Consider the following 12,114-nt stretch of genomic DNA (forward strand, 5'->3'; position numbering starts at 1 on the left):
CAATAGCAAGTCCAATTTGTCTAGCAACCCAAGAGAGAAAGTATGTTCCCAACAAGGTCTTTGGAGAGGGGGCCTATATACTAATGTTCTTTAAATAACAGAGAAGCCAGGCCTATGGGTTAACAATTCACCAAAATGTGCAAAAGGGCTTTAACAAATACAGTTCTGCAGACCCCAGAATCACAAAAGGATGCAGCTTCATTTCCAAAGCCCCTCAGGACTAGAGTGGTCTTGCAGAGTTCCCCAAATGCTTGTCAAAGAAGTCCTATGCATCCCCCTCTGCACGTCTTTCCAAAGGATGGGTGCCATTGCTACAAAGACCATTGATCTTATGAAGACCCAAAGGAGCACTAAAAAGAAAGCACCATTAGGTATATTTCTGTAAAATATTTATACATCTTCCTTTCACCTGAGCATCTCGGAGGAGCATTCTCAAATGCAGGATGTACAAACCTTGGAAATGCCCACAGGCTTGCGGATCACGCTTTGCATCCTTGGTGCAAGAAACAACAATACTCGTGTAGCAGACATCGAATCCTAGAATCACAGAGTTGGAAGGGTCCTTCAGAGTCATCTAGTCCAACCCCTGGCAGAATGCTTGCGCTTTCACCCCTTTGATTTGTGCTATAGCACTTGGACTTTCTCCCTCTGGATTTTTTAAAAGGAAGCAACAATGGTGACTTTTTGAGGTTGGGTTACAAAGAAGAAGATCCAGCAGCAAAAGCACATCGAAAGTGCATTATTAGACAACATGTGTGGAATGAGCCAAAGTTAAGTGTTTCATCCTTGTTCAAGAGGCTGCAGCACATGTGTGGACTGCAGTCAACAGAAGGTGTTAATGGGCTGTATCCCTCTGCCTACCTATGAATACAGGTACAAATATTGGGCAGTACTTTATATTTACAAAAATAGAATGGCAGAGGAGAAGGAACCTTCATAATGGAATAAGTCAATTGCAATGATTATTGCTGGTATCACTGGTGTTTACTGCAGGGTCCTATACCATATGCAGGGGTAGTCAACCTGTGATCCTCCAGATGTTCATGGACTACAATTCCCATGAGCCATGGGAATCATCTGCCGAGATAACTGACCCACTGTGCAAATTGCGTTCACAGTTAAAGTTTACATTCTGGAACAATCTTGGGATCCTTTAGCAGGGGTAGACAACCTGTGGTCCTCCAGATGTCCGTGGACTACAATTCCCATGAGTCCCTGCCAGCATTTTCTGGCAGGGGCTCATGGGAATTGTAGTTCATGAACATCTGGAAGACCACAGGTTGACTACCCCTGCCATATAGACACTTCCTTTGCTGTTTATAATGTGCCTGCCTTAGATCGTTCATTGTTTGCATTTCTGCTCTAATTCTGCTGTCCAACTGTACCATGCATTGGTCATCTCTTGCTCTCTGATTGCAATGCTTGACATCCTGTAATATCCCTGGAGTCTCAGCAAGAAAGGCAGGTGATAAAGTCAGTGAAAATTAAACAAATAAATATTACAGCCCCCCTGCTTGCGCTGGTGCCACAGGAAAAGACCATATCAGTCTCCCTACGGTTGCCAGTCTCCCTCAATGGCTGCCAGTCGGAGATTAAACGTAGCTCTAAAATCTCAGCATCTCTGCTTCTTCGATGCTTTGGAAAAGCGAAGGGGAGCTCATGTGTGAGTGATGTAGTTTTTGGTGCCTGCTTGCCTGTTTGCTTTTAAAAGTTCATTCTACACTGGCATGCTCTGATTTTAAGGTGCAAATGCTTTCATTGAAGCCCCCTCCCCTTCCGTCCATCACCCCTCCCCCCCAAAAAAGTTTGAATATATGCCATTTCCCCCTTGGTCTGCAAATACAGGGGAAGGGGGGGGACCCTGCCAGGAATAAGCAAATCAGTTGTTTGATTTCTCACGATCCGTTCCTTTCCTATAGGCACACCGCACCCAAGTCTCAAAAGCGATGGAAGAAACACGCCTCTGATTATTCTGCCCACTCGTGGCCGCTTTGTTTCGGGGACTGGACGGCTGCATTTTATGTAACTTGTTTTGTGTAAATAACCCTCTCGCGGCAGCGCCCCCTCCCCCCGCGCTCCACCACCTGCTGTTCCAATTCGGAGATAATGAACGCAGAAGGTGCCTAAAGGGAGGCTCGTGGGGGTTGTTGTGCCAGGGCTGGTGCCGCTGCTAGGAAACTCAGCCACTGCGAAACCCTCCTTCCCCCCCCCTGCCAGTCTGGGGCGGGGGGGGGGGGCGCCTGCCTGACTCAGCTACCATTTATTAGATGTTGCTTTCAAGCGGCCCTTATTTGCGGACCTCTCTCGTTCCCGGGCAAAGGGGAGCGCCCTGCCTTTGGCCAGACCTCAATGGACCTGTACGGGAAGGTAAGGCCCTTCAGGTTGTTTTGGGTTTTTGTGCAGGCTCTCTGCCGGCGGGTGAGGTGTGCAGTCAACCTGTGGTCCTCCAGATGTCCATGCACTACAATTCCCATGAGCCCCTGCCAGCAGACGCTGGCAGGGGCTCATGGGAATTGTAGTCCATGGACATCTGGAGGACCACTGGTTGACTACCTCTATGGACGACCCAGCGTGGACCCTGAACCGAAGGTTGCCCGCGTCGCCACCCATCAAGACAGCAGACAGGCAGGGAGGGAGCGTCAACCTTCCAAGTCGAAGGCAGAGTCCCGATCGGAGCGGAAAGCTCAGGAAACCCACGACGGAGACCGGGAAGAAGCCGAAGGCAGCGGACGGGGTTTCCTGCCCCTTCCCTCTCCGTGCCGCGCGGTTCCTACGACCCAGAAACAACACACCGAAACTTTAGCCCGCGTTCCGGGCGAGCAGCGCCGGCCTGCCGCTGGAGAACAAGCAACCACACTGGTTTCAGTTTCCATGGAGCAATGGCAGAGGCTGGAAGGGGGGGCGGAGGGGCGGGGCTATGGGCGGTGCCAGCGCGGATTCCTGGGAGTTGTAGTTTTGGCCGGGCGGGCTTCCCTTTGATCCGAGCCGGAGACTGGCGACGGCTGGCACTACAAGTCCCATCGGCCGCCGGTGGCCCTAGAGAACTCGGGGGGGGGGGAGCGGGCAAGCGGGGAGGCGGACGTGGACAGCTCCCGGTGCTGATCTCTGCCAGCCGCTGTGCCGGGCGTGCAGCCTTGGGTTCGCCGCCGCCGCTGGTTTGCTCCGAGGGCGGACGACGCGTGGCCGACCATGAGGCACGAAGCGCCGGTGCAGGTCGGTAAGGCGCGAGGGAGCCGAGCGGCGCGGACCCGGAGGCGTGCGGGCGGCGGGGGCTCTGGCGCGGGCCCCTCTTGGCGAGTCTCTCGGGGCTGGGTGAGCGCCGCGAGGGTGGCCCGCCCGGAGTCCGCGTCTGCCTCGCCCCTCGCCAGCCCGGACGCCGCTGGGCGCGAAGGGCGCGGGTGCTTCTCTCCCTGCCCCAGCCCCGGCCACCTTGTTTGCGCCGTTCGCGAGCGGGAGGCGAGGCGAGGCGAGGCGGGCACTCGGGCGTCGCTTCACGGGGGACCCCGCAGCGCACGACAAGCCCCCGTCCCTCTTTCCGCGCCCGCCCGCTGGAGATCCAGGGCGATAGACGGACAGTTTGAATTAGTATTAAAGCGGGGAGGGGAAAACGAGCTTCGGTTTTTCCTTTAAGGCAGGGGTAGTCAACCTTTGGTCCTCCAGATGTTCATGGACTACAATTCCCATGAGCCCCTGCCAGCAAAAGCTTGGGGCGTCCAGCAAAAGCTGGCATGGGCTCATGGGAATTGTAGTCCATGGACATCTGGAGGACCACAGGTTGACTACCCCTGCTCTAAGGCGTCCCCCGAAAGCCCCTTTCCCAAGGCCCTGCTTCCTCGACTCGTGTGCGTGGGAACCGCCGACGGTGGTTAAGTTTTCAAAGTTTTCGGTCGGAAAGGAGTCGTTGATTCCATTTCCAACCACGACGGCAGCGGTTTTGTTTGTGAAGAGGAATAGTGGCCATTTGAGACAAACGAACACAAATGAACAGTGACTCCAAACAGGAACGGCAGAGAAGCCGTTTCAAAATGGTGCGGTGTGGAGGGAACTCTCCCCCTCCCCCCCAAAAAAAATAATAAAGTGGGGGGGAAAGGAGAGAAATAAGGACATGTTTAGGAATCAGCCCAGATGGTTTTGATTGACAGGGCTTTGCTGCCTTTGTGATCTAACAGGAGATGTTGTTGTTAATTGACACACAGGAAATGGCCTGTTCTGCTGGGCTTTCTTATGATTGGTATTTACATAGAAACTCCTCCCTAGGCACCTCTCCATTTTACAGCTATATTTTCGACTGTGAACCTTTCAGGGGCATCCACCAGTGGTTTTGTAGTCCTTTCTCTGTGGCATTTTGTGACACAACTCCCAAGGATAATTCAGTTCCAAATGCAAAAGCCTTCATTGTCATGCACTGTTGCCCTGGCATAGCCAAAGAGTAATGCTGGCATTTTTTAAAACCTTGGAATGTGATTCCCCAAACCCGATCAATTCCCACAAAACCATTTTTTAACCATTGAAGGAACAACAAATATAAATATATGCTATAAATATCGCATTCAGCATCGCAAGTCACAAGCAGGCTTCTAGAATTAAAATGCATATGAGGTGAACCTTCATGTTGTCACGGAAGGGTCTCCTAACATCTACTTCACTGCCTTATTTTTGCTGATCGAAAATTAAGAAGAACTTGTCCGAATTAATAGGTGATTTTGCAATTGGGATAGATATGGTTGTTCCAGTGTTGACTATGAACCTTTACTCGAGAGAAAAGTCTCATGGCACTACATTGCACTTACTTCTGAGTAAATATGCACAGGAGTGGGTGACATAAGCTCTAAGATGCAAAATAATGAACTTTGAATAATATACATACAAAATGGGCAAAGAAGGTTTTATTTGGCAGTGCTTGATGTACATGTTATTTGGCCATGATAGAGTATGGGGGGGTGGGGGGCTGCACACTGCTCAGACACTTAAAACTGCTTTGCTCCCTTCCTCTTCCCAACCAGTGAAGGCAAAAAAGCTTGTTTTTTACATAAAGTGGTGGCAAGATACCCATCAAAAACCAAGTATGTATGGCGGGGGGGGGGGGGAGGCACTGGGATGGACTAATGCTGTATTTCCCCCATGTTCCATCCATAATTATAATGACAGAGCACCCAGAATCCCCTGAAATATGAAAATGCAATCAGGCAAAGTACTTCAGATTAGCATTTAAAGACCACAGATTTTTTTAAAAAGCTTCTTCTCATCTCTCCGGCTGCCTTTCTCATCCTAACGAATGTGTCTAGAATGATTCTTATCCAACCTCCAAGCAATTCCAGATTCAATTCTGAGAGTGTCTCCTGATGTGCTGTTAGTTTGTTGTCTGCTGGGCTTTCTATCTCCGAATGAGTTTCACATTTTGGGCAAAAGAGGTTCTGGACTGACTGAGCCAGTTGCTTGACTGGACTCATTTTCATTCGTTAGCAAAGGAAACATGCAAGTTTTCTCATTTTCTATCTGAAAGCTTCCTGCTGGCTTCACAGAACATTTTGTTATTATGGAGCAGATATTTACCCTCTTTTCCTTAAATGTATCTTAATGGTCCAATCTGACAAAATAAATTGAAGAGCTGTGGTTGAGTCTAAGACTGAAATTAACCTGTGCAATTTCCCACCCTTCTCCCACTCGAGGTGTGCCTGTGTGCAGAAAAGATGACCAAACAGTTTTAAATGTACTTTAATCAGAATCAATTTAGATTCATAGAGGAAGGCCGATTTCCAGTTGGATTTCACCTTCCCTGAGCTTTACAATGCATGGTGGCATTTGTCTAGCAGTGGTTCCAGACAGCTGCATCCCCAGGGATAGCAATCAGCACCATCCACAAAAAGCATTTTAATATCTGGAACTTCCACATGGAGAACAGGGTCGGCCTGCAACAGCAGAATAAGACAGGGACCGAGGGGCACCTTTAGAACCAGCTATGTTTATTCTAGCATAAGCTCGTGTCAATCAGAGCTCACATTATCAGATGCACACAGGAACTAGAGAAAGCCAATGGAATGGATCCTACCATCTTCCAAGGAGCCTTCCTCCAGCCTAAGGACACTTCCTCCAACTTTAGAGGTTCTTCCATCAATGGAAAGCCCACTTAAACTAGAAGAAGGCTCCTTAAACTGAAGGAAGTCTTCACATTTTTCTCAGTGGGGAAGGGAGAGGGTCCACCACCACATCTGGAAGCACCCAGGCACTCAGTGCATTTATTTTTGGATGAGTTTGGAGGGCTTTAACCAGCATACACTGCCCCTTAAATGTTCGTATATCTGAGGGCTATACAGAGGTTTATCCACCAAGATACTCCAAGAAAGTTGAGTGCTCTAGGGCTGATTCACACTTACATGTTCATTGCTGAATATCTTGCCACTCATTGACTTACCATTTCCCATTGGGCTCAATTGGAAACAATCTTTCAAGTGATATCAGAGCTCTAGCCATGATAGCTGGGATAGCTGATTCATATGAACAAGCCACCACCAATTTAGCTCATGCTCTGACCCTTCCTGTCTTATTTTGACCTTCTGAAACCTGGAAAATGTGGAAGGTGAATCATGACTCAGAAGCAGTCTGTTGTTAAATAGGCTGAAGAAGACAAGCAAGGATTGGCAGATTCATCCATGAGGTCATAAAACTGTTCCCATTCAGCATGAAGTTCTCTCCCCAAATTACTATCCAAGAACAAGCTCAATATATGGAGAGGCTGTGGCTCGGTGGCAGAGGGGCTGTGAAATCTCCATTCAAAAGGAGTAGGGGCAGTAGGTGATGTGAGAGACCTCAGACCCTGGAGAGTTCCTTCCAGTCTGAGCAGGCAATACTGACCTTGACCGATCAAGCTTCTTGTGGGTTCATCTCCTTTGCATGCAGCATCTGACATTTCCTAATAAAAAGATCAAGTAGTAGGTGATGTGAAAGACCTTTACCTGAGTCCCTGGAGAATCACAGCCAGTTTGCACAAACAATACTGACTTCAGCCGCCTCTGCCCATTGGATATTATGCTGTTGTTGCTCTATTACTAATAATTTTCAACTGTATTTTCTTGTGCTGATAAAGCAATCCATTGGCATATGATTGCTGCAGTGTAAAAGCAGCACAGGATGTTGTGTTGTGTAGATGCGGCAGATAGGCCAATGGCCTCATTCAGTATAAAACAGCTTCATGTGTTCATACAGTGAGCAGTTTGCTGTCTTTGTGGGTCTCCAGTGTCAGATATGGACCTTACGCACATATTGCAAGTCGAATTTGATCCATGTGGGCCATCACTAATACTGTCCTAAATACTATGCTCACTTTTACTGCTGATTGAGAGCATTTCTGCACTCCCTCTCCAGAACTCCTTTTCAAGGCATCTTACAGTGTAAAACATGTAACTCCATGAGCCCTAACGACTGATAGACCATTGAAAAGTCAACATTAAAAATGCAAATAAAGCATGAAAAGACAACAAAAGATTGAGCAGTTTAAAAAAAGGCTCATACAAAGAGAAGCAGACTATAAAGTCTACCTTAAAAGACCAACCCCTTGTTTAAAAACCTGGGCGAAAAGGAAAGTTTTGGCTTGGCCCATAAAAGAGTGCCCAGTAAGCAGCAGGCGAGCTTCGCAGGGAAGTGCATTCTAAAGGGAATTTTGTCACCTGCCTCACTTCTGAAGGCAAAGGCAGGCCTTGTGAGGAAGAGCTTCTTTGTCTGGACAGTCTAGGAGGAGATCTAGACAGTCCCTTGAGCACCCTGGCCTCAAGCCATTCAGGGAAGTGCTGACACTTTGTGTTGTGTCCAGAAACAGATGGGCATCTCATAGGCCTATTATGCACGGCCGCTGAAACGGTGGCATGGAGAATGCGGAGGAGAAAGAAGCGAAGCAAACCGCTTACACATGGGACGGAATGCAACGGCGGCAAAACCCAGAGTATCCAAATATGCACGCGGCTACTCCGGAGTCGCTTCTGGTTGCGCCCTGGTCCCAGGAAGCTCCACTTTCTTCCGCATCTCGCTAACGTGGCTTTTTCGGCGGCATACATTGACTCTGCGCCCAGTTGCCTTCTGCAATGTGCATAATTGGTGATTTTAGCTGCCACCATTCCACCCCAGATGCGGACCTTCCACTCCTTGCATAATGGGCCATACAGATCTTTCAGCACCAGGAATACCCCCTCCACTTCAGCCACTAACATGCATTGTGGCCCTTTCTGGCCTGCCCAGGGAAATGCTGGTCATCATGAAGTCAGGAAGCGAATTCCCTCCAGGCCAGACTGGCCATGGATCCTGGGGTTTTTTTGGGGGGGTGCATCATGTGATCATGGAATTGGGGTCACTGTGGGTGGGCAGGTAGGTGTGAATTCCCTGCATTGTGCAGGGGGTTGGACTACATGGCCCTGGTGATCCTTTCCAACTCTATGGTTCTATGATTCATTGAAAGGGAAGGAGAGGAAAGCCCAGTTTATTGCCTTCCACAATATGAATATGAGAAAATACTTAACCCATTGAATGAGTATGACAGCCTGCCCAGATTCAGGGTCAGATGACAGTTTCACCAGTGATTTATGGTCTAAGTAACTATTGACTGACATTTGGCCACTTTTTCCAACCCACTGTGAATTCTTACAAGGATGACGGCCACCAGCTCTTTGCAGCATCTTTGTGTGGTGAAACAAACCCTACCACATCCATGCCTTTTCTGTCTGGTTTCAGGGATATAGTGACATTAGCTTCATGACCTGGCTGGATTGCGTAGAAAACTGCAGTTGCCCCTGTAGTACCTTGTGGGAATTTGCAAGCAACCACCAAACAGCCAATGGCTGTTTATTGTCAGTTCAAGAGAAATCAAGGGCAGAAAGTCACACATCTTATTGCTAATTGCTGAAAGTTGACTGCCATTAAGAGGTCTCTAAACACATCTGGGGATTAATAATTAAGAAAAATTAAAAAGGCAGCACAGCAAGCTTCCAGATTGGAGTCATTATGGTATATCAAAGACATGAGTGGGAGCCTGTTGCTTTGTAGCAATAGTAGAAGTAATTCATGAATCAGTGTCTGAAGTGAATCATAGTTTTTATATATGTGTATGAACCAAAAGAAATGTGTTCTCTGAAATGCTCTGTAATTGCCAAATTGGGACCTAAACTTCCCACCATCAATAGCAGAATACCAGCTAAATAGAATTTCCAAAAGAAGGAAGGACTAGATATTCATAGTGCTAGAACTGTTAGATTAATGTGGGTGGGATGCAAACATTTTCAGTATATTTAAATGCAGAGAGCACTTTGAGCCTATCTGGATAAACTCAAGAGCCAATCAATTTTTTGTTGATGTTGCCTAGAACAAAGCTGTAAAGTTGAACACAAATGATCCCATCCAGTAATACACACCGATGAGTCATGGAAGCTAAAGTCTGTTTTATTTCTAAAATGTCATGGTAACAGACTTACGGCTTGGGCTGAGCACCCAGGACCTCCAAAATCCCGTTTCCCTTTCATCCTTGAGTCCTGCTTCACCACAAGGTCCTTCAGACTTGAAGCTTCTCAAGAACAACTCCTGTCATCCGGATTTCAGAGTATCACAGCTAAAAATCACGTGTAAGGACTTTGTGCTTAGAAAGGAGGCCACTCCTGCCTATACCTCTTAATCCCTTCCCAACCTTCTCCCAAGGCACTAGTGGCAGCACAGCTGATTTTCCCTTTCTATGCTTTACTCAATGACCCTGGGAGGTAGGCGTGGTAGACTGAGAGAGGAGGACTGGCTCAAGGTCACCCAGTGAGCAAATAAGTTGAGTGGGGATTTGAACTCCGCAGCTGGAGCAAGGCATCTCCTGACCCAAGTTCCTGTTGTTTGATGCCACTTCAAAGTGGTAGTGAGGGAGGGGTTGTAAGAAGTCACCCGCATTGTGACAGTGATCATGTCATTTTGGGGGGATACCTGGAGGTAGGGATGCCAAATGCCCAGGTGGGACCTGGCAGTTCCCTGGTTTTATAGCTCATCTCCAGGCAACAGAGATCAGTTCCCCTGGAGAAAACGGCTACTTTGGAGGATGGACTCCATCACATTATACTCCCCTGAGGTCCCTCCCTGTCCCAAATCCCGCTCGCTCCCAGCTCCATCCTCAAAGTCTCCCTGTATTTCCCAACTCAGAGTTGGCAACCCAACTCAGAGCTGGGGGTCACAGTGGCAGCCTTAGACATTTTCAGGAAATCTATGGATTTATCATAGAGTAGTGATTCATAGAGGTTACACTGGTCTCAACTAGGCCTATGGCTTTTTTCGATCCTGGCTCCAGACTGATAGAATGCTCTGCTTAAGGGCATCAGGGCACTATAAGATCCTGGCCAGACCAGCAGGGCCTGTAAGACAGAGCTGTTCCACCAGCCCTATGGTTGAGGCCTAAAAACAATATCAAGATTCTGGCTTCCTTACCTAAAGTGCCTAAAAATATTGGCTAATACCCACCACCAGTTATACTGGATTCACTTTATGCGCTCCTCCCTCCCTAAGGAGAAGGAAGCAGCCCTCTAAGATTTTAATTTAAATTAATACTTAAATTAATACTTAAATTAATACTTTTAGGATTTCATTTCATTTTATTGTTTTATGTTATATTTATAAATTATAAATTGTTGTGAGCTGCATACAAATGGGAAAAGATAAATAAAATAAATTAATACAAACCATAAAGTTTCCAGTGATTCCTAGAACTACCACAATTGCTTTCAGGTTTTCTCCACAATTACACTTCACCAGGCTTATGATGTCATTCCCACCAAGTCAGGCAACCCTAGCATGTGAGTTCTCCATAACTGCCTGTATTCAGTAGATCTTACCTTTACGCTTAGTAGCCCGAAAGGACAATAATGTATATATTACCATCTGCCATAATTTCCTTGCAGTCTTATTTACAGGGATCTTTGCCTTTGGCCTGCAAAACTTGGACTGAGCCCTGACGTAAACCTGTACAGCAGCCATTCTCAATAGTGGCCATATGGCCCCCTGGGGGGCCTGGCACATTTAAGGGGGCCACAGACAAAAAAATCTGAGAAAGGGAGCCCAAAGATTTACAGGGGGTCCTGGTAACTGAACTGATGAAATACCCTTTTGGTCATATATAACGTTATTAATTGCTAGAAAATTCGACCTCGTCAAGGGAAAGAAAATTATGTAATCCGGCCTTTGTGTGTTTTTTAATCAATGCATTCAAGAAAAAAAAGAATTTACAGGCTTCTCTTGGTTGAATGTTCTAGAGATCTGTCTTAGATATTTACTCTGCTCTGGTTCGGCCTCACTGGGAGTACTGTGTTCAGTTTTGGGCACCCCAGTTGAAGAGGGATGTAGACAAACTGGAGCGTGTCCAGAGGAGGGCAACAAAGATGGTGAGGGGTTTGGAGACCAAGACATATGAGGAAATGTTGGGGAAGCTTGGTCTGTTTAGCCTGGAGAGGAGATGACTGAGAGGGGATCTGATAGCCATCTTCAAGTATTTAAAAGGCTGCCATATAGAGGATGGAACAGAGTTATTCTCTCTTGTCCCAGAGAGATGGACCAGATCCAATGGGATGAAATAATTCAAAGGAAATTCCATCTAAATACCTGGAAGAAGTTCCTGACAGAGCAGTTTCTCAGTGGAACAGGCTTCCTCGGGAGATGGTGGGTTCTCCATCTTTGGAAATTTTAAACAGAGGCTGGATAGCCATCTTATGGAAAGGCTGATTCTGTGAAGGCTCAAGGGGGTGGCAGGTTACAGTGGATGAGCGATAGGGTTGTGAGTGTCCTGCATACTGCAGGGGGTTGGACTAGATGACCCAGGAGGTCCCTTCCAACTCTATGATTCTATAAGGTGAGGTATGTCAAGTGTATGTAGTTCACCCTTAGCTTAGGCCTTTTTTAACCTCGGTCATTGCACAAGCGACCACCTACCACAGGGGAACCAGGAACCTAAGAGCTCTTTAAAGGGCCATGGCCAAGAAAGGGTTGAGAATGGCTACTGCCCAGGATCTCCCCATCTCTGCTCAGCCAGGTTTTCCTTTGTTTAAGGAGTGCAGTTAGTCATAGGGATAAACTTTCTGGGTCCTGTTTCGCTCCTTATGGTGCAATCCTAAG

At 47.4% G+C, this 12,114-nt stretch overlaps 1 protein-coding gene across 4 annotated transcripts in view; it reads left to right on the forward strand.

Annotated features, from left to right (window-relative positions):
- Nucleotides 1–2,121: 2,121 nt before the first annotated feature.
- The window catches only part of RAB3C (RAB3C, member RAS oncogene family), a 131,903-nt gene continuing 121,910 nt past the window's right edge, over nucleotides 2,122–12,114 (forward strand). For 3 of the 4 annotated variants that reach the window (XM_077347166.1, XM_077347170.1, XM_077347169.1), the window contains exon 1: nucleotides 3,056–3,213. In XM_077347166.1, the coding sequence (XP_077203281.1) occupies nucleotides 3,190–3,213 (24 nt within the window). In that variant the 5' untranslated portion in view covers nucleotides 3,056–3,189. Of the gene's footprint in view, nucleotides 2,368–3,055; nucleotides 3,214–12,114 lie in introns of those variants that run through there. The other variant, XM_077347167.1, reaches the window with a different exon arrangement.

The sequence above is a fragment of the Paroedura picta genome, chromosome 7 (genome assembly GCF_049243985.1).
Source record: "Paroedura picta isolate Pp20150507F chromosome 7, Ppicta_v3.0, whole genome shotgun sequence".
Classification (NCBI taxonomy): domain Eukaryota; kingdom Metazoa; phylum Chordata; class Lepidosauria; order Squamata; family Gekkonidae; genus Paroedura; species Paroedura picta.